This window comes from Oncorhynchus kisutch, linkage group LG22 (assembly GCF_002021735.2).
Source record: "Oncorhynchus kisutch isolate 150728-3 linkage group LG22, Okis_V2, whole genome shotgun sequence".
NCBI classification, from domain to species: domain Eukaryota; kingdom Metazoa; phylum Chordata; class Actinopteri; order Salmoniformes; family Salmonidae; genus Oncorhynchus; species Oncorhynchus kisutch.
In genome coordinates this window covers 25,851,020-25,874,806 of record NC_034195.2, presented here as the reverse complement: position 1 = coordinate 25,874,806, position 23,787 = coordinate 25,851,020, and the positions used below count along the sequence as shown (strand labels likewise).

Sequence of the window (23,787 nt, the reverse complement as noted above, 5' to 3'; positions counted from 1 at the left end):
TTATGAAAGAGATTGGTGTGTTTTGTTACTATCTAATCATGGCATGGCGTTGTTTAATGACAGTCATTTACTTGTTTAAAATCTACACTAACGTTCAAAAGTTTGAGGTCACTTAGAAATGTCCTTGTTTTTGAAAGAAAAGCAAAAAAATGTGTCCATTAAAATAACATCAGAAATACAATGTAGACATTGTTAACGTTGTAAATGACTATTGTAACTGGAAACAGCAGATTTTTTTATGGAATATCTACAGAGGCCCATTATTAGCAATCATCACTCCTGTGTTCCAATGGCACGTTGTGTTAGCTAATCCAAATTTTAAAAGGCTAATTGATCATTAGAAAACCCCTTTGCAATTATGTTAGCACAACTGAAAACTGTTGTTCTAATTAAAGAAGCAATAAAACTGGCCTTCTTTAGACTAGTTGAGTATCTGGAGCATCAGCATTTGTGGGTTCGATTACAGGCTCAAAATGGCCAGAAACAAAGAACTTTCTTCTGAAACTCGTCAGTCTATTATTTTTCGGCGAAATTAAGGCTATTCAATGCGAGAAATTGACAAGAAACTGAAGATCTTGTACAATGCTGTGTACTACTCTCTTTACAGAACTGTGAAAACTGGCTCTAACCAGAATAGAAAGAGAAGTGGGAGGCCCCGGTGCACAACTGAGCAAGAAGACAAGCACATTAGAGTGTCTAGTTTGAGAAACAGACGCCTCACAAGTCCTCAACTGGCAGCTTCATTAAATAGTACCCGCAAAACACCAGTCTCAACGTCAACAGTGAAGAGGCGACTTCTAGGCAGAGTTCCTCTGTCCAGTGTTTGTGTTCTTTTGACCATCTTAATCTTTTATTTTTATTGGCCAGTCTGAGATATTAATTTTTCTTTGCAACTCTGTCTAGAAGGCCAGCATTCCGGAATCACCTCTTCACTGTTGACATTGAAACTGGTGTATTGCAGGTCTAAAATCTAAGAATAAAAAATCTGAGAACAGTAATTTGGGGCGGCAGGGTAGCCTATTGGTTAAAGTGTTGGACTAGGAACCAGAAGGTTGCAAGTTCAAACCCCTGAGCTGACAAGGTACAAATCTGTCGTTCTACCCTTGAACAAGCAGTTAACCCACTGTTCCTAGGCTGTCATTGAAAATATGAATTTGTTCTTAACTGACTTGCCTAGTTAAATAAAGGTTAGAAAATAGTGTTTTGGAAATAAACACTTGATGTACTTTTAAAGAAAGTTATTTTATCAATCAGAAAAGTGTTTTGCTCTTTCTGATGTTCATTTCCTGTGAGTTTCTCAGCTGCCTTAGTTGGTGATTAGTAAGAGGAAAGCCATTTCGGCTGCCCATATATCAACCCTGAGAATCAGCAGTGGGACCAGGGGGTGACAGACTTGTTTGATCTAGACCTCGCCTTACAGAGATGTCAGTGTTGTGTGTGATCCAGCCCACAGACCTATGAGTGCAGTGGGGAGATGGACTTCCTCCTTCTCTCCCTCTCTCTCCCCCCTCTCTCTCTTTCTCTCCCGTCCTCGTTCCCTCCCTCCATTCAGAGTTTTTCCCGTCCGTCCACCTCCCCAGTAGCCAAGCTCTCCGGCAGGACGTGACCCGCCCAGCTCACACTCACTCCATAAATCACAGGCCGCGTCTCCGCCGTCCACTTGAAAAGAGGCCGCTGCGCTGCCTTTATTTGGTGTGCTCCAAGAGGCTGCTTCCTCCCACTGCGCTGGCCTGTTTTGAGCCAAGAGTTTAAACATATGCTTGTGTGCAGCACTTTCTAACACCCGCAGGCACAAAGTGACGCGCAGTGCACAGAGGTGTCTGTCTCCATGGCAGCATGGAGAGTGCGTTCTCCAGAGCACGTACTTACACGCTAAGAAATGGCAACCCCCTTCGATATTTACATACACTTCAATGCAAAATCACAATGGGCTAGTGTGCTGTTGCGCAGCTTGAAGAGAAACAAGGAAGCGGAGATCACTTAAAGTACTTTTAAAGTATCAAGCTTGGTAAAGAGCGGAGACAGAGAGAGGTTGTGCTCCCCCACAGCATTGGATTCAGAGCAGTTCACTCACTCTGTATGGAGCATGACTCTTTACACTATCAATACAAATCTACTCCAAAACAAAGAAAAGATCCTAATACAAATCTTAAAACTACCACACATTTAAGGGGAGAACATTAAATGACAATTGCCTAGCTTGAAGTAAAACCAACTAGGAAATACTGAATTCTAAGAGAGCTCAAAATCAAGTCTTGTACTCCTTTCACAAAAGGATTCTTGGTATGTTGCCTATAAAAACAATTTGGCAATGTTTATATGGCCCCCTTTCAAACAGCCCAATTTTAACCTATTTATTACCGGCATTCACCTTTTATATAGCCATTGCTTTATCCGTCAAGGAGCAAGAGACATTAAACTTTGACCCTGTTGTTGCGACCGTTGTCATGGTAACCTGATGTGACAGCAGCTTGTTCTATATTCCTCTGTTTAAATTCAGACTTTCCATGAGGGGTAAACAACTCCAGGATTTTGGCCAGTAGACACCGACTCCTGCTCGAGTCCTAAAACACGCTGAAACACCACTCCATTATCACAGTCCTACTAGGATAGGATTGGCATGAGCATGATGCTGCCCATTTGCTTATCAACTTATAAAAGGCCTATTTTGTTTGACTATAGAAGATGTGTAGGAAGTAGATTATTTCAGAGATAATTCAGCTGTGTTCAGCCTTGACAGATTCCCATGGGATGATATGGCGCACTCTCCACGCTGATAAGCCTATTCTTTCATGTGTTGTATACCCCTATTCGGACGGGACTAGTATTGATAGAGACGTTGGTCATGTAATTATTATCCAAGCCTATGCGTTATTCCAGAGGACGATTCACACAGGATTCATTTTTCCAAACTGCCCCCTGTAATTCTTAATATTTTTTCATTCAATTGATTCTTATGATTGAAGCCTGGAGTGAAGGTTTTTATTCTAGGGGTGAAGATAATTCAACGTCATGTCTAGACAATAATAGGGTTCTACACTGATAACTCATGCTTGCTTGGCTGCAAAATCTATAGGTGTTCCCATAATATTTAAATTGAGGAAGTGTGATCATAATCATTACTTTAGAGATCCATGGTAGACGTCCCTCCTACTAAAAAAGCCCTTCATTCTGCTGATTTGAGCTGCTGAACAGCATTTGCACTTGAGATGTGTTTATTTTTATTTATTTTTATTTCACCTTTATTTAACCAGGTAGGCTAGTTGAGAACAAGTTCTCATTTGCAACTGCGACCTGGCCAAGATATAGCGTAGCAATTCGACACAATACAACAACACATAGTTACACATGGAATAAACAAAACATACAGTCAATAATACAGTAGAACAAAAGAAAACAAAATGTCTATATACAGTGAGTGCAAATGAGGTAAGTTAAGGAAATAAATAGGCCATGGTGGCGAAGTAATTACAATATAGCAATTAAACACTGGAATGGTAGATCGGCAGAAGATGAATGTGCAGGTAGAGATACTGGGGTGCAAAGGAGCAAAATAAATAAATAAATACCAGTATGGGGATGATGTAGGTAGATAGATGGGCTGTTTACAGATGGGCTATGTACAGGTTTTAACGGTTTATGGATGAGAACGTGAACTTGCCATTTCCAAAAAGTTTAGACCAGTGGGGAATTAGGAATGCCATGCTTTGTGATCTATTGCCTAGGACATCGACAGCCATTGCTTCATTAAATAAGCTATTGGCAATATATACAAGACATAGCCTATGCGTACAGTTCTGACTGTCTATCTGTCTGCCTGCCCTTTCTCTCTACCTTGCTGGCTCGCAAGTGAGAGTGTGTTCCGTCTTCGGTCTGTTGCGTGTAGAATAGTTTACATTAGTCTACTCATTGATAGCCTCTACTTTAGTGAACTTTTGAGACATTACAAGCCCAGAAATTGTGAGATATGTACAGCATTGCAAGATGCTGTGCCCATCCTCTCTTTCCCTCGCTAGCTCGCTCTTTCTTTGGTGTGAAAGATGTGAGAATTTTTTTTCTCGGAAGTAGCTTACAGCAACTACTCAGTCTCCTCTGTTGCAAAAATACTGAATCTTAGGAGTCAAATCGAAGATTGACAGCCAGAAAGGCGACATCATGAGTCGACAGGCAAGGAGTTGAGGAATCTATTATTTTGGAGTCGACTCTCCACCACTACTTTCCAATGCTTTTATTTTTCCACAGTCACAATAGTAAGTTAGCAGCTTGCCATACTTGTAAAGCATTTGTAAATAATTAATTTGTAATGTGTTAATTTTCCTGTTACGGTGAATAAAAAGTTTGCTACAGTTAAACGCAGATATTTTCTGGTAATATATGAGCTGGATAGCCAGCTAGATAGCTAACTAACAAGCTAACTAACAAGCTAGCAACTAATTAAAACATTGTCTAGAAAGTCCCTTTTACTTGCCTGGCTTGTTAAATTGACATATCCCCGCAAAAATGATTTAGCGAATGGGTTTAGTGTATATTTTTTTGTTTGTTGTTGCATGTAACGTTGCTTTTTGACCCAGGCTGCTGCGGTGTCATGCCTTTTACAGTACCAGTCAAAAGTTTGGACACACCTACTCATTCAAGGGTTTTTCTTAATTTCTTCTACATTGTACATAGTGAAGACATCAAAACTATGAAATAACACAAATGGAATAATGTAGTTACCGTTTTTTTTTTTACAAATCAAAATATATTTTGGATTTTAGATTCTTAAAAGTAGCCACCAAATGGCCTTGATGACACCTTTGAACTCTCTTTTCCTTCACTCTGCAGTCCAACTCAACCCAAACCATCTCAATTGGGTTGAGGTCAGGTGATTGTGGTAGCCAGGTCATCTGATGCACCATTCCATCACTCTGGGTCATTGCGTTGGGTCATTGCCCTGTTGAAAAACAAATGATAGTCCCACTAAGCGTTAACCAGATGGGATGGCGTATCGCTGCAGAACGCTGTGGCAGTCATGCTGGTTAAGTGTCCCTTGAATTCAAAATTAATCACAGACAGTGCCACCAGCAAAGCACCATCACACCTCCTCCTCCATGCTTCACAGTGGTAACCACACATGCGGAAATCATCCATTCACCTACTCTGCGTCTCACAAAGACTTTGGTTGGAACCAAAAATCTCAAATATGGACACATTTCCACCGGTCTAATGTCCATTGCTCGTGTTTCTTGGCCCAAGCAAGTCTCTTCTTCTTATTGGTGTCCTTTAGTTGTGGTTTCTTTGCAGCAATTTGACCATGAATGTCACGCCATGGCCTTAGTATTTTGTGTTTTCTTTATTATTTTGGTCAGGCCAGGGTGTGACATGGGTGATTTATGTGTCTTGTCTTGTCTAGGGGTTTATTATATTTATGGGGTTGTGTTTAGTAGAGTTGTCTAGGAAAGTCTATGGTTGCCTAGAGTGGTTCTCAATCAGAGGCTGGTGTTTTGCACCAGTTAGGGCTGTTTTGGTTTTTCCATGTTTTCTTGTTTTGTATATGTATATTGTTCACGTTATCATCTTTATTAAAGATGTTCAACCATAACCACGCTGCATTTTGGTCCTCCTCTTCTTCCCAGGAAGAAAACTGTAACAATGAAGGCCGGATTCACACAGTCTCCTCTGAACAGTTGATGTCTACACTGTATTTCTGATCAATTTGATGTTATTTTAACGTACAAAAAAATTTGCTTCTCTTTCAAAAACAGACATTTCTAACTGACCCCAAACTTTTCAACAGTAGTGTATTATATAGTAAGAATTCATATCTTGGAATAACAGAATATAAAACTGCTCTTTGCGATCATGGAAGGACATTTTAAAAAACTGACCTAGATGAACCTCTCAAGGATGATTTCAAAAAGTTGTCATCCATGTTGGATGCGATCATACCGCGTGCTTTCTCTCCTTTCAAACTCCCCAACGGTTATTTTGGCTGAAGACAGGTAGCCTCCTAGCAATTTGTAGTTTAAGTTACAAACTTAAGCACTTATTTACCATTTATTTGCTAAATATAAAGTTAAGAAAAGTTGAAATGGCAGTGTATATTCCCCCAGGCTAAATGCCAAAGCATTTCTGTGACATTAGACAAGAAATACTCAAGGACAGAACTACATACATTTCAATGGAGAGAATAAATGCCTTAAAATCATTGCTGTGAAGCTTTGTGATTGAGAAGGACAGGTTTGATGTCGGACAACAATATAATGTTCATGATTTAATGTGTGCCAAAGACCGGTAAGATGAAAAGCGGGTCGCCAACCCCTCAGTAAATTACCGCAGTCACGAATAGGTTGGTTGGGGGAAATAAAAGCACAGGATTTGTTACCGGCAATACGTTTCAGATATAATGAAAAGACAGCAAAAAGTTGGTGGCAAAAGCATCCTTGGTGGTCTGAAATATTTCCTTTACTTAGCCCTGCATACTTACACAATTACACCAACACTTAATGCTTTCAGTTAATTAAAGCATGGCCAGTGTATCCAACAGTGTAAAAAGTTCAAAAGCATTCCATGTCACTCCGATAGCATAACCACTCAGTTAGGCAAGAGGGCGGCTCAGTCTTTTTATGATCATGAGGTCTCCTGAGGGATAGCAGGCTAAAATAATACCAATGGCAACACTGACTAACTAAGGGAGCGGGACAGAGTCCAGCATGTCTGACTATGTACCAGACAGTCATGCCAACATAATGCCTCACCATCTGACTCATCCTGGCTGACTGAACCTTCTCCTTCCTACAGTAGCCTACCTCACATCTGACACACTAGGAATCCAACATGGATTACAATGTTTCTATAATCCAAGATAGTCCAAGAAAGGGATTAAAAAATGCAGGGGGGGAAAACGATGTCTTAGAGCAGTATCTTTCCATCTTAGCTGTGCTCTCTAGAGTGTAGATGAACTCTCACACACAGACAAAGACACTCAGACACTCACACAACACTGCTTGGGTTCAGGCCTGAACTCTCCATGCTACTCTGTACTGAGGATAACCAACACCAACTCAGCCATCTGAGCACAACGTCAAAAACACACAGAAAAATCTTTCCAGAATCATTCCTAGCTTCTCTGTTGGTCAGAGGAGTGGGAGGAGAGAGACAGGAAATGAGATTCAGCAAGCATTACATCAGCAGCTATAGGGCCACAGTCCTCAGTCCAGGCTGGGAAACATGTGAACCTTAGCACCTGTTGCACCTGCCTCTCCTCTGCCCGCTCAGCCAGTGCTGTGCTGAGAAACCCTGTGACACTGTGCTAAGGTCACCACTGTCTCCCGCTGTGACAGCAAAATGGAGGGAAAATGTCAGGCAGGGAGACATGGTCTCTCCACTGTTAAGCCCCTAGCGAGGCTCCAGCCAGCCCCTGTCTGCCTGGCTGTCACAAGATCACGTTACATCAACATTCCCTGTGCTGCACACCAGATGAAGTAAAGGACCACCAGGATCTCCAGCACACAATGCTATACAAGGTCAGCAATACAGATACAACTGATGGCGGAAAAAATCAATACAGTTATATATCGCAATATCATTTTTTTTACGATATTATATTGATACTTTGACTCTAAGTATCGATAAAATATGTGTGTTTTTGTCAGGTAGCGTTAGCTAGCGCTAGTTGTGAGAATTGCAATACATATCGTATAGGCACCTAAGTATAGTGATGATATCGTATCGTGAGGTCCCTGGCAATTCCCAACCCTAGAAGATATGTCATATAATCCTCTCACTGCCAGCCAATAAAACACACTGTCCTCTCATATCAGTCTTATTTGATCAAGCGTCTTGTCAGCCAGTGGTTAGCAAACAAAAGCAAGTAGACTGACAGACGGCCTGGTTTCTGGTTTACTTCAGATCAACCTGAGTGTGTGTGGCCCATCTATACTGCATGGTCTCTTTATTTCACACTGCCCAGTGATGTTCACAGTCTCTGTGGGACAGACCACAGTTAAGCACATATTGGATTCAATGTTCTGCCCATGTATTAGACACTGAGCAGAGCAATGGCAGCACAGTGAATGAATCCGCAGTGAAGGAGAACAGATGACAGCACATGGGAGAGGGGGGTCAACTAAGTGCTTAATCTAATACAATCAACATCCACTACAATTGGCCATTTGTGTGGCACAACGCAGACGCTCTTCGGTGCTGGGGGCACTAATCACGTTCCCTTGATGACTCTGATGTAAACAAAATTAGCCAGTCATTTGAAAAATGCCATGGAGGGAAAGAGAGAAAAAAACTCCACACGTATAAATATGAGCCAAAGGAAACGGCATTCCACAGTGCAGATGAATGACTGACTTGGGTACGCTGAGTGAGAAACATCAGAGACACAACGTTGCAATCCCCTTGAACAAATGCCACTTTGTGTTGCACACACACAACCCACACACTTCCTATCACACCACGCCTCCCAACCCCAACTAACTCTATGTCTAGAGGACACACATCTGGAGTTGGGCTTTGACATTTAATGGCATTTGTCTAAACACACGCATCTAGCATGTAGGCCTAAAGTTAATCACAGACAGCCACTCTCAAGCTGGTAACAGACAAACTTTCTGTGAGCTCTGAACTGCACCAGGCAAAAGAGAACACAATGTTGTTCCAGAAAAAATTATTGTATAAAGCAACCTTACGTAACACATCTTTTCCCCATTTTTGGAAATTCTTCAGAAACATTTTAACTATCCTCAGTGCCAGTATCAACAGCAGATACATGGACAGATAGAGCACTAGTTTGGGTGGCAGGTAGCCTAGCGCTTAAAAGTGTTGAGCAAGTAACTGAAAGGTCGCTGGTTTGAATCCCCGAGCAAACTAGGTGAAAAATCTGTCAATGTTCCATTGAGCAAGGCACTTGGTAAATCACTCTGGATAAGAGTGTCTGGTAAATTACCAAAACTTAGTTTGGTTGGGTAGACAGATAGAGCAGTAGTTTGGTTGGATAGAGCAGTAGTTTGGTTGGGTAGACAGATAGAGCAGTAGTTTGGTTGGGTAGACAGATAGAGCAGTAGTTTGGTTGGGTAGACAGATAGAGCAGTAGTTTGGCTTGGAAGACAGACAGGTCAGTTAGACAACCGTACCAGCTAAAACTACCAGCCTGTGATTCCGGGGACTTTCCTCAACAGGAACATCAGTATCATTACCACACACAGTTGAACGGCAAAACGGCAAGATCAACCATATATCACCCAGTTAAGGGGGTGGAATGTAAAAAAACAAGCTTTTTAACAAGTTAGTACTTGCCTGGCCAAGGAACAATGCATACTGCAGTACATGAAAACAACTCCTGGCTGCAGTGAAGAGGTGGGAGATGGACCACACAGCAGAGATCTGATGCCTCATATCATGATAGAAAATACCATTGTACAGATGTAGGATCTTCATTTGATCACTCTTTTGTTGCTGAGAATTTACATAAATTCACTGAAAACCCACACTAACACAAGTTATATTAACAGTATTACACTTTTCATGTCGCATAATATTGGCCAGCTAATAGCCTTGCCACTGATCAAGCAAAATTATGGAATAAACGTTCAGATCCTGTTGCTGCAGGATTATTTTGCTGCGACAATACAGGTAAAATTATGATCCTACATCTGTAACTCGTGTATCAACAACAATTGATATGTTTGTCTACTCAATGTTACAATTATATCCAAAGGACTCAGGCAAGTGTAGCAAAATAAAACCTACAAATAATAATAATTAAAAAGAAATTGTTCAGCAACAAGAGGCAGCTTTGAGTAAATGAGTGTAAGTAATGTGGACTAATAAAACATTCATAAGAATCGGAGGTGTTTACATGAACGCTGTGGACTAGCGCCTGTCATGTTTTTCAGAAGACCAGAGAGAGGTGGACCTTAAAGCACACTCAAGTGCAAACAAGCCTGGCTTGGCTGGTCATGTCTCAGTAATTGATGCACTAATGGGAGAGGGTGGGGGGTTGCGGAGAGAGTAACGGAGGCTGGGACTTCAAAGGCTTGCTAGACACTTATCAACAAACGTGCTCTCATCAGACACAAGAGGACGGGCAGATGAAAGGTAGACCTGCACCTCACCCCACCGCTCCACTCTACTCTGCTCTATCAGCCCTGGGCCTGGTTATGGGAGCCAGACAACCACACCAGAGGAGAGGACTGGGGGAAAGGGGGAGGACAGAGGAGTGGGACATGGAATCAGCCAGAACCCAAACATATGAGATAGGGAGACCAGTCAGACAGTGTTTGGGTGGTTCAGTAAGACATCTGCACAGATACCCAATAAGCATCTTCCTCTAGGATTGGGGGAAAAGATGGGCACATGTGGCATGAACAGTGTCTGTCTCCATAATGGTGCAGCGGCCTAAGGCACTGCATCTCAGTGCAAGAGGTGTCACTGCAGTCCCTGGTTTGAATCCAGGCTGCATCACATCCGACCGTGATTGGGAGTCCCATAGGGTGGTGCACAATTGGCCCAGCGTCGTCCGGGTTTGGCCAGGGTAGGCCGTCATTGTAAATAAGAATTTGTTCTTAACTAACTTGCTTAGTGAAATAAAGGTACAAACATATATATATATATAATGTAATTTAAGGACTGTTTTCCCACAATATACTTGTAATGATGCCATGGGTTACCTTGGGAGAAGTTTTGGAGGATATAGAAAATGTAACATGAAAAAAATCTCCAACTGTAAAATGATAGTAAGGAACACTAAATGAGTGCCCTGTGGGTCCTGCGTCAGATTAGCCGGCTGGATGAATGAGGATAGTGAGGTCTCCCAGGTGACGTGGCCTCTCCCTCCACTCCCCGCCTAACAGACTGAGATAGAGCTGCTGTTGGTGCTGCTCTGGAGACTCTGTCTATATTTAACACAGTAGCGGCCCGCTGTCCGTCCGCTGATGAAACAAGAGAGCAGCTGTGCTGAACCTCCTCAGCTCCCAGACCTTACTATAGTACTGCAGACAGGGATAAGGACAGGACAGGGATTAGGACAGGACAGGGATTAGGACAGGGCAGGGATGAGGGCAGGGTAGGGATAAGGACAGGACGGGGATTAGGACAGGGATTAGGACAGGGTAGGGATGAGGACAGGACAGGGATGAGGACAATGCACAGATAAGGACAGGGATAAGGATAGGAATGAGAGCATGGCACCTAAATCCACCACTGATATGAAGACATATCAAATAACATAAGATCCTCCAAGATTAAAGAGCATTTCTCACACAAGATCAGACTGAAACGATATTGAAACAGGCTGCAGCATTGCCTAACTCTTCTTTAGTCAATGTGAGGACTTCGACACCTCCGTAGTTCTCTGAACAGGAGCAGCGTAGACTTACTCCCACACCACTGTTTTGTGTAATGTTAGCTCTGGTGTTATTATGTTAACACAGGAGAGTGACACGAAAGACTTGTTGCGAGCAGAATCAACATGCTTCGCATCATTCAAGACTGTTGCTTTGTGAGATGGTTTTAACGTTCACAGTTAGCCATTGTTATGTTAATGCCAGCTGAAAAGTACCCAGGGCCTTGCCTTGGCTCCAAGTTGGAACAGGTCTGCCGGAGCCATGGCCCAATGAGACACGGGTGCTGGCCCACATAGCAGCAAAGACAAAAGTCTGAGCCTTTTGGGTGAAACACTGGGGTAGATCCTCAGTGGAAATGCGCCATAAGACCCCATATTTCATCCTTGGCCACCCTGATGCTAACAGAGCGCCAACTGGTGAAAGGCCAGTTGGTGTGGCCAAGGAGCAGCAGTCCTGCCAGGAGCAGGAGAGATGGACAGGCTGAGAGGAGAGGAGAAGGCCAGCAGCAACAGCAGACCAGAGGAGCCCCATACACCTGTTCACATTACCCAGCGTCCTGACAACTGCTCTAGGGCTTGGGTATTAAACCCAAACAGACCAGGAGAAGCATCCTCCTTGTCCTCCCGGATGAGGTCAAGGTCACTCTTCAATCACAGACAAATGCAGACATGACTTACAACGCTAGGATAGACAGCAGCTAGACCTCACAGGTCTATATCAACAAGGCACGCTGTTCTCTCTTCACATTGACTGAAGAAGCTCAGTAAAGGGTTAAAGGGGAAGTGGGGTTGTCAGAGGCATTTCAATTAGCTGAGTAAGTCCATAAGATTTCCTTTGTAATTTTATGACACCCTTTTATCTCCTCAGTGCATAAGAACAGACTGGCATGTTGCAGCCTGTACACACACACACACACACACACACACACACACACACACACACACACACACACACACACACACACACACAATCCTACATGTGGCTTTTCTTTAGCTCTTAAGAAGTAACACAAAGCGCGTTGTTATGCTAACCTCTGTTATTTCAAAGAAGTTCCTACCCACTTCATTCCAAAAGAGAACAGTCATAAATGTAAGTCTTTTTTCTCTAGACAAAGACCAGCTAAAGCTATAAAGAGCATTAGCCTTGACATCTGATTTCCATTGCTCCACACTCCTAACATGTACATCATGTTTACACTGCTTAGCAAATTCTCTTTACCATATTTCCTCATGATAGGAACTCATGGTGACATTGGACACACTTTGTTATCAGAAGCAGTGATTTGTATGACCTTTTCATGTCGCACATCAGCTGTAAAGAGTAACAAAAACACGAGCTAAAAAAAATATGTGAAATTAGAAAAGACATTAGAAAGGACAGACAGTGATCAAACAATGTTCTGAAACTGAGACATCTCTGGGGGCATCCTTCTTCGACCGGTCAGCTGGTCTCTCCTCACTACCCAAGGGGACTTGGGTAGCTCAACTGAGCATCTCCGCGTAGCTCCACTGAGCATCTCAAGACCCACCCTCCTCATCTCAGTCATCACACGTGCCACATCCACACACTTTCCCCTCAGTGTGTATGTCATAAGCTTCTGCCTTCAGCGGTACACATTTATTCAATGTGAGGGGGCATCACACATGAACAGAAATATACAAATAAACACACGCCATACAGGGAGAAGGAGAAGACGCCAGCAGAGAAGCGGATCTGATCCCGTTGCCCCTGAAACTAGCTGTTCACCCATGGCAGAACAATATTCTTCCTCTGCGGTGTGTCAAATATATCCACCAATACCGCACACATCCTCACTTCTGCAGGAGAGATTTGTCGGCAGGAGATTTTTTTTTCCCCCGTTGTGGAATTAACTTGTGCTCTGAGAGCTTACTTGCGGGCATGGCGCATTATCCCCCCTGGCAATGCCAAGCCTGCCCAGTAGTGAGCAGTGGCTGCAGCGGGCACAGAGCTCAGGCAGGCAGCCCAAGCAGCGTGGAGCAGAGCAGAGCGGCTACTCCTCTCACCTCAGTGGGGAGCAGCTAGCGAGTAGCAGTGCTAACAGGCGGAGAGGAGATAGGCCTCGTCCTTCCTGCCATTACACTGGGACTGAGTGGAATCTATCACAGAGCGGTGGCCCCACGGCGCTGAGAGAGGAAGTTATAGTATTCACACAGATTTATGAATGAGTGTTAAGAGTGCCGGATGAGTCACAGCTTCCGCACAGAGCGGCCAGAAGGCAGCAAGCAGCCCATCAGCACAGGCAATGAGTAGCTCGCACACACCGGCACCAGTCACCACGTGCATGCACACACACACACACAGACACACAGACACGCACAAACACACACACACACGCACACGCACACACACAATAGGCACACTGGGCGCGGATAAAGGCAAATGTGAGTGTGTGTGCCTATGTGTGTGTGTGTGTGTGTGTGTGTGTGTGTGTGTGTGTGTGTGTGTGTGTGTGTGTGTGTGTGTGTGTGTGTGTGTGTGTGTGTGTGTGTGTGTGTGTGTGTGTGTGTGTGTGCGAGCACTCACATTTGCGTGTGTCTCTATCCGTCTCTGTGGAGTGGCAGCATTGCTACACAGTCCAGCCTTTTAAATCATTATAGAAGTATCTGTGGTGGCAGCATTGCTACACAGTCCAGCCTTTTAAATCATTATAGAGAGGCATTGATGACAGTATTTTCATAACGGGTATTCAAATTTCACAAATACACAACAGAAAACAAATGTACTATTTGAAAGACATTACTATTTAAAATGCTTTGCATAGTAGTATATGTGTTGTTGACACAAGCAAGCATGTAAGTGGCTTGCCATGCATTGCACTACAAACTAGCAACGCACTGAAGCAGATAATATATTAAACATTTGCTTTAGGGGAAAACTAAAAACAAACTGTCTGACCAATCATACTGTCCAAAGGAAACCTACAAAACCAATTGAACAGAAAAACTATTTGTAACCAAACCGTTTTATCCGCTTGCGTCGCAAGGGCTCTGATTATTGGGGCCGACTGAAGAGCATCTCTATAACAGCTAAACATATTAAGATCTCCTGCTCACATTTCTCAAGAATGACATTTATGAATGTCACCTAATGGGAGAAAACGTGTCAGAGGCCAGGAGAGGAGAGAGGGAGGAGAAGAACTGCATGGAATGTACTCACATACACACACAGACACACAAAAAACTATAGGACAACAATTATTTGTTCTTGTACCTGCATAGGTATTAAGCTTATTAAGCACTATACAAAAAGTCTGTTCATGAAAGGCCTCTGTCCACCAACCACTCTTTAAAATACATCACAGTCGGAAAGCACAAAGATAGGGATGGGGTTGCACACAGGCCTACCATGAAAGGGCTTGTCATCCATCTCTAATGTCGTTTCAATCAATGGCACCATAGAGTAGCAACACAAGGAATCAATATTCCCTAGTCCTCTGAGAAAATAATCATTTTAAAAAAGAAATAATAAATCAACACTGTGGTTATGCTAGCTAGCTAGTGTTGTGCAAGCCCAGTTTCCCATGGCTTTTTCCCTCTCAAGAGGAGTTGTAGTGACCCATTGAGAGCGCTGCAGGGCTGAGGAGAGTGGAGGATAAGATGAGGGATCTGATTATGCCATCTTTACTGTGGGGGAGGAGGGAGTAGCGAAAGGGAGGGATGGCACGATATGTGAGGCTGATAAACAGAGTGGCATGGCTCTGTCTTCACAGTGGAACACTGCCTGGGCAGAGCTGGGCAGGCATGCCTGGCACAGGGAGATGGATCCAGGAAGTGAGTCACCAGCAGCACTACCAGACCCCCCAGGAAAGTACAGGGCTCTTGGAGAAAAGGCCAGACTGTTGGAACTGGAGCCCTTCCTGTCCCTCACCACGGCCCTTTGATAAGCCTGAGAGAAGCCTTTAGAAATGTAAAGCCTTCCCTGCATGTCGAAGCAAGTGTCTGGGATTACGTTGGTTAAACAAAAACAAGACAACCGATCATATGACATAGCCCACCTAACGCCTCACGCACACACACACACATTCCCATCGCCTGTCTCTACCACCCACATCATCATCTTCCATTCAGTGATCTCTTGGTTTTTCACAAACATTCTTTCTCTACCATACCACATGGCCTCTGTACATACAGGGAGTTATGTGTGTTTCCCATCTTTATCCTCTCAAAGCTGCAATGACTAAGCCAGCAGGAATTTCTACCTTATATACTCCCTTAAAGAGACAGTCACCAGCCCCTTTCCCCATTCCTGTCCAGTACGCACTCTAGCTCTGCTGTAGATTTAATGTATCGAATCTCACAAACTAAACATTTCATTTAAAAGCTTTCATCACAATGGCTTCCTCCAAATCTGCTCCCCCTGCTCTAAAACCATGAACATAGTTCAGGCCAGAGCCCTCAGAGCAGTGTGATATCAAGTTGTACACTTGAAGCAAAGTAAAAGATACAAGCCAACACAGTGTTATCTGGGGAATGTAAGTAAAGGGCAGTGTGGTTAAGAAACCAGACTCCAGAGTGTCATTCAAGCTGAGCGTATTGTAAGTAAATATTTAAACACATTAATGGGAAATGTTAGCTATATGAGGTCAGACGAGCTGTATGGTGGTGTGATCTGCATTAACAGAACAGGGTTGGTCAGGACAGCCTGGGTGCTGCTTATCAACCAGCCTCTCTCTCTCCCTTTGGCTGGTTTTGCTCACTTCTCCTCCGGGGGAGGAAGACATACCCGCCTGGAACAGAGTGACCAGAGGGCCACATTCGAAGCAGGCCAGAGAGCAGGTCACAAGACCCAAAATCACACGCCAACAACACGCAATGTCACAGTGGCCACGGCCAGCCAAACAACTCAACTGGCGGCTGGAGTGTTGAGAGAATGAGCACAGTGTGTAAACAGTCAGGAGGTATCTCACAGCTAATGCTTTGAACAGTCTCTGATAAAGCTGGCAGAAGAGAGCGGGGGGGGGAAACTAGTCAAACTATGAAGAAGTGCAATACAAAAAGAGCAAACTTGAGGGAGGGAAGGAAAGCGGGAAAGGAGTAACAGATGAGGAGGAGGGAGCGGGGTGTGCCTCCTCTGGGGTGTTAGTGAGAGCCTGCCGTTGTGCTTGTACACTTGACATTTCTGTGACATTTTCCACTCTCACATAAGCCATCCGTTAGCGCCTCTCCACATGCCATGGCCCGCTACTAAAGAGAACCCACTACCCCCTTAAATCTCCATGGCCCGGGTCTGCCTCTTTCCAGACAAAGAGCCTAATATCAGCCAGGTAACACTATCCTACCCTACCCACGCCCAGCCAGACAGGAACATAGAGCCAGGAATTAACCTCGAAAGTCATACGTTGCCATTTTCATATCCATTTCTGAGGCAATCTGTTCCTTTCTAATTAAACATTTAGTAGATTGGTGTTGCTTAAAACTGTACACAGCGAGTTCATACAAGCAGGCAAGGCAAGTATAGAGTAATGCCTGTTTGACCTAACAAACAATAGCTCCCCCAAGAAACTTCCCCAGAGGCTAAAGTAGTCCTACTAGCAAACAGCATCTCCTAGTCATGTACTGTAATTAAAGAGATGCATTCAGAGTAGAGGATTGGTCCGGATTGACTAGGAAACCGCTGCACAGCATGCCCTTGAAGAAACATCTGTACTGGAGAAAAACAAGGCAATTATGCAGAGGGGTGGAGACAAGTGGAGTATCTGCCCTTCAGTGAGGGCCAGAGAAAAGTCTCATCTCTGCTAGACTCAGAGCCTTGAACATTGTATGGGTGAGAACTGAGCCTACAAATCTAGCTGTACTACCACTAAGCCACAATCACACACCCTCTAAATGAGCCATTTTATCCTGATATCACAATCTCTGTTAGTCTTTATTTGCAGAGTTGAGACCTCAAGTCTCAGAGTATTTACCCTGACATCTGCTAGGCTTTAAGGTGGGAGAATGGATCTGCGGGAGCAAATCAAAAATGCCCTTTGTCTCCTTACCATAACAAATCTTAGGAAAAACAAAAATGTTGACCCATAACATTCCAAACAACATTAGATAAATTACAAGCAAATCTTTGTACATCAATGAAGTTAATTCCACACAGGTCACTTAAGCCAGTCCAGACTGTCCAGACTGAAGATGTTTAGAAGTACCAGTTATCCGTGGGAGCTGTAAACAGGTCTTCAAAAGGCCATGGCTGGGAGGACATTTTCCCATTATTATTTTATGTTGAGAGGAAAGGGGAGCAGACAGGCAAGTAGGAGGCTAGGAGAAGTGTTTTCCCCCAAAGCTCCTTGAAGTCAAGGTCGACCTACAGTAATCTCCTTCGCAGGGTAAATATGCATCTGAATTCCTCAGATTTGGACCAGTGAAAAACTGTCCACACAGTGAGACACTTGAGGTTTTAAACAGGCGGCCATTCCAACTCAAGCTCTGCAGTGTGTAATCGTCTAGACAAAACAGACAAATACACTACGGTGGGAGCCTGGTTGGCCAATACCGTGGCACTGATGTCACTCTGTCAGCCACACATCCACAACAACAATGCCAACCACAATGCCTAAGGAAGACAACTAAACAACAAGACCAAAACAACTTTTCCCACTATCCCTTGCCCTTAACTTCCAGTCCTAAATTAAGTCAATTGTTGACATGAATTTTATTTATTAACTTAAAGGGGCAATCTGAGGTTGCTTCATCCATTTTTTTACTTTTTAATGAATTAAATGTACCAATTGATTCTTGAAAAATATAACATGGAAATGCTCATGAGCTTAGTTCTCATCTGTCGTACCCCATCAGAACCCGAAATATAAGCTTTCATTCCAATGTTTGTAAACAAAGTCAATGTAAACAAACACTATATTGCCTCAAAACATGGTTTAAACTATCATTTTTATGTTAGCTTTGTCTATGAATTTCAGAGGGGTTCCATTTCTCCAGTCCCATCCCTCAGCTTTTTACAGAAACAGGGGCGGGGAGGACGCTTTGTTATTGTTTCAACAGCTGATTGACAGTTTAATTCTCATTCTAGATCTGTGAGTAATAGACATGTATACAATTAAAGTCCCAGTGTAGACAAAAACATCATTTCTTGTTTTTTATATATATTCCACACTATGAGGTTGGAATAATACTGTGAAATTGTGAAAAAAATATGATAATGCCCATTATAGAGCTGTATGAAAATACCTTTGAATTTTCAGCCAGATTTTGTGGGATGGAGTATGTCATCGGGCAGTAAATGAGTTCATAGACCGATAAGAAAGAGAGTTCCAAACCTCTCTGCCAATAACAGCTAGTTCTCTGTTTTTCGCCTCCCCACTCAGACCACTACCAGACAGTCCTAGCAAAATTATTGCTTGAGGAATTGCTCTTGCGAATAATATATTTTTGTTTCTTTTTTACCATTTTGACTGAAAACAGTCACAGTATGGTACTTCATTGTTACCCAGAAATGACTTGATATTGAGGTTTAAAAAAATGGCTGCATTGGTCCTTTAAAAATATAACTATAAAGAGGCTACAAGAAAACCATATCCTTCCTTCTTCATAGACTTTAAATACTTATGCTGTAGTGTATTGTGTCATAACTCATTCATCACACCAGATAAGATTTAGTAAATATTGACCTGATATGGTCCAGACATGAAGACTCACTGCCCCGCTTTTTGGCAGAGCAACAGTAACCTCAACTGAGAATGTATTTAATACCAGAAAATGTATTATTCACACATCCTTAGTTCTGTCAGCAAATAGGTTGATCTAAAGAAAAGACTTCCATAACAAACAGACAGGAAATGTTTTTACTGGGTGGGGGACAATCCTGCTCCCTGACGAATATGAAAGAAAAACAACATTGATTCATGGGATTTGTTCACTGGGGAATTCACATTTTGAGAATGACTGGAACCCACCTAGCTACCTAGATCAAAAACACCTCTGCAAATGGTTGCATCACAAGTTGGATAGACAAACACTGCCAAATACCCCAGTTATTTGAGAAACAATACCTTAAAACCAGAGGTGGGGACTCGAGTCACGTGACAGGTTTTGTAATGTATTGTCACCAATTATGTGGCACAGACTTTCTGTGGATTACTCTCTATGCAGCCAGAGACAGTAGCCGCAGCATCGTACTTGTAAAAGAAACGTGCAATAGAATGGCTAGTGAAAAGCACACTCGGCCCTCTGATTGGACCAGCAAACTGTCAATCAACACAGGTCAGGTGCTAGCGAACAGATTGTTGATTTTCGATCGGCTGCAGTGCAAAACTCAAATTGTAGGAAAAAGGATGGCCATAAATAAATATGCAGGTCCAAGAATTGGTTGTTAATAACCGTTTACTTTACAAGCTCACCAGCAATGGGGCATCATGCAACAACAACTAGCATAGGCCTACTGGTCTTTTGGTACATCAAAATCACTTGAAATGTATCATTTACTTATGAAGATTGCATTTGGAATTTTTGTTCAAATGAATTATTACATAATCAAAATGTGTTGTAGACAAAATAATGAAAATGTGTGTCTGGTAGCCTCAAAAAATAGACAAAGATTTGTCATTGCATGTATAGATTAAATTTTTATTGACTTTGTTGACTGTTTTCCTTGAGACTCGACTTGATACTCAGACCTTGCGAATTGAGACTTGCTTGTGACTTGAATAATAGTGACTTGGTCCCACCTCTGCTTAAAACCTTAAAAAACCAACACAAACAAATACAGAATTCTGCAGGAGTAAACAACAACAGAACAAGTAAACGGGAGCTCTGTGGACAGGCTGTCCTCTGTGCTGATGTGACTGGGTCTCTGCTGCCCAGACTGTGAAGAGAAAAGTTCAGCGCTCCTTACCTTTCTGGCAGTGGTTGGATGTCCAGCAGCGAGAGTTAAAGTTGCCGTTAAAGCTGGTCTTGATGCACTGAGCGTTGTCCTCCATGATGCCTGGACACACGTCACCACACTCCTTGGACTGCTTGTTCCCTGCGATGAAGTTGTTGAACTCTGCGTCCATGATGAGAGACCAGTCCACAGAGTCTAGGTAGCAGAGCTCAGGGTTCTTCTCGATCCGGATGGCCCCTCGTGTGATGTTCCTCAGGTTGTACAGGCCAATGTCCTTCAGACTGGTCATCTCGAAGATCACCAGGGCATAGTTGTAGAAGAGGTTGCGTCCGCGGATGACGTTGAGGTTGGGGAAGAGCGTGCTGAGGCTGTCCAGGCCGGACACGCGGAACAGGAGCAGGTAGTCGGTGATGACGGTCAGCTTGGGGAAGCTGAGGGAGCGGAAGAGCTCCTGGTTGAGGTTGTTGGTCTTTTCTCCGATGAGGAGGATCTGCAGGTAGCCCTCCACCACCGTGCAGTTCTCCAGACTCTTGAACTCACTGATGTCATTACGGATGTCGATACTTAGACCACAGACTGGAGGAGAGAGAAAGGGAAAGAAAAACCACACATTATTACACATCATAGTTAATCATTTTAAAACACAGTATTTGTGTCCCTTATTCAATGTGCCTGAATAAAATGTAACCTTGAATTATATTATATATGAATTTATTTGTCTGCATACCTATTCATTGTATTCATCTGTTTACCATGTCTACCATGCAAATCTAATTTCAAGTCAATGTTTCTTTTCAAGGGGTGACCTGGCTTAAAGGCGTACTGTCAGTCAGTCCCAGAAATTGTAAGAAACAAATGAGAGCACCAAAATAACAAGCACAACACCCATTAAAAGGGCTGAATCTAATCTTCTTGAGATCATTTCTGAAAATATATGGAATTGATAGTACAACAGGACTTAGAACTGGACTTCGTGTGTTATGTTATACTATTTAGGCCATGCTTTGTTCTGTTCATGTACAAAAGCTTATTGTTGCTTTTGTTTCATGGTTGTAACTATTGGTCTGTAATGATGGTCCAATGTGACAACAAGGTCTGTGGCAGAGGCATTCTTTTTGAGACAAATGAGAGACAAGCAGTCAGGGTCATCTGAGGTGAGTGTGCTCCTCATACTGAGCAGACTTAGGAAGTTCTCTCTCAAAGACAAGGGTCAATATTTTGAGACACTCTCTTGACATATATCTTATTAAGACCTGGAATCCTATGTTCCGCTCCTTTACCTGGATAACACCTCGGTTTAAAAACATCCCATCCCTCTCAGCTCAACACACAGAAAACAACACGCAAAGCCACAGTCCCTGAAGCGTCCTCTGTCTCTCTCTCTGTTACACACACACACACACACACATCTATTATCAATCATCTCTGCTTTCAATTGTGTCTGTCAATTACACCAATCAGGAATGGATACAAGTATAGCTAATAGGATATCATCACTGAAAGACAGCTACGATAACAGACCATATAAAACCCAGCCGTTGTTTATATAAGTGCTTCATGTAGGACACTGAATATACTGCCCAAATGTAAACAAAACATCACACCTGTAATGCCTGTTGCCTGTCACCCTTTAAATCCAAGACAATCCTTTCACTCTAACACTTGCAGTAAACCATCTCCTCTGGGTCTATTGATATACGACAAAAATGAGTATTTACACCAGGGGAGCAGAGCTGCAATTGTAGCCATGACAAAACATATCAAATGTACGAGATTCTAAGGACTGTAGTTCAAAGACAAACCCAAACAAACAGTATCAACATACGCAATCTCACAGTGGGAGGGGGACCTGTTACGCTCCTTACCAACTCCCTGTCCCTGTCTATATGTCAAGGCAGGTACTGGTCAAGACAGTACAGTCTGATAAAGACAAAACAAACATAGAGTAAACACCACACCTAAAAAACATAGAAACCCCGACAGGTAGCCAAGAGGTTTCAAATGCTACTAGGAAGGTGAAACGATCCATTGAAGAAATGTCTTGTCATATGAGCTCCTTTGGCTGAACCTGTTCTGTTCTTCCAGAGGCTTAGGACACCCTCTCAGTGAGCGTCACAGGGCCTGTGCAGCGAGACCAACAGTCGTGCTTCAAAACGCCCGGCCCAGATCCATGTCAACACGCCATTTACCTGATGCTATGATTTCTAGAGGTCGACCGATTATGATTTTTCAACGCCGATACTGATACCGATTATTGGAGGACCAAAAAAAGCCAATGCCGATTAATTCAGCATATTTTTATATATATATTTGTAATAATGACAATTACAACAATACTGAATGAACAATGAACACTTTTATTTGAACTTAATATAATACATCAATTTAGTCTCAAATAAATAATGAAAATGTTCAATTTGGTTTAAATAATGCAAAAACAAAGTGTTGGAGAAAGTAAAAGTGCACTATGTGCCATGTAAGAAAGCTAACGTTTAAGTTCCTTGCTCAGAACATGAGAACATATGAAAGCTGGTGGTTCCTTTTAACATGAGTCTTCAATACTCCCAGGTAAGAAGTTTTAGGTGGTAGTTATTATAGGACTATTTCTCTCTATGCCATTTGTATTTCATGTACCTTTGACTATTGGATGTTCTAATAAATACTTTAGTATTGCCAGCCTAATCTCAGGAGTTGATAGGCTGGAAGTCATAAACAGCGCAATGCTTGAAGCATTGCGAAGAGCTGCTGGCAAACGCAGTAAAGTGCTGTTTGAATGAATGCTTACTGCCTACCACCGCTCACTCAGACTGCTCTATCAAATCATAGACTTAGTTATAATATAATAACACACAGAAATACGAGCCGTAGGTCATTAATATGGTCAAATTCGGAAACTATCATTTTGAAAACAAAATGTTTATTCTATCAGTGAAATACGGAAACGTTCCGTATTTTATCTAATGGGTGGCATCCATAAGTCTAAATATTGCTGTTACATTGCACAAGCTTCAATTTTATGTCATAATTACGTAAAATACTGGCAAATTAGTTTGCAATGAGTTGCATATACCCTGACTCTGCGTGCAATGAACGCAAGAGAAGTGACACAATTTCCCTAGTTTAATATTGCCTGCTAAAATGAATTTATTTTAACTAAATATGCAGGTTTAAAAATATATACTTCTGTGTATTGATTTTAAGAAAGGCATTGGTGTTTATGGTTAGGTACATTCGTGCCACGATTGTGCTTTTTTCGCAAATGTGCTTTTGTTAAATCATCCCCCGTTTGGCAAAGTTGGCTGTCTTTGTTAGGAAGAAATAGTCTTCACACAGTTCGCAATGAGCCAGGCGGCCCAAACGGCCCAAATCACCCGTTTGGCGAAGTAGACTGTGATTCGATGATACATTAACAGGCACCACATCGATTATATGCAACGCAGGACAAGCTACATAAACTAGTAATATCATCAACCATGTGTAGTTAACTAGTGATTATGTTAAGATTGATTGTTTTTTATAAGATAAGTTTAATGCTAGCTAGCACCTTAGCTTGGCTCCTTGCTGCACTCACATAACAGGTAGTCAGCCTGCCACGCAGTCTCCTCGT

The 23,787-nt window shown here is 42.7% G+C and overlaps 1 protein-coding gene across 1 annotated transcript in view; it reads right to left on the bottom strand.

The window, feature by feature from the left end:
- Positions 1–23,787, bottom strand: part of igf1ra (insulin-like growth factor 1a receptor) — a 108,882-nt gene that overhangs the window by 75,270 nt on the left and 9,825 nt on the right. The window contains exon 2 of the mRNA XM_031801214.1: positions 20,193–20,756. Within this exon, the coding sequence (XP_031657074.1) occupies positions 20,193–20,756 (564 nt within the window). The remainder of the gene's footprint in view (positions 1–20,192; positions 20,757–23,787) is intronic.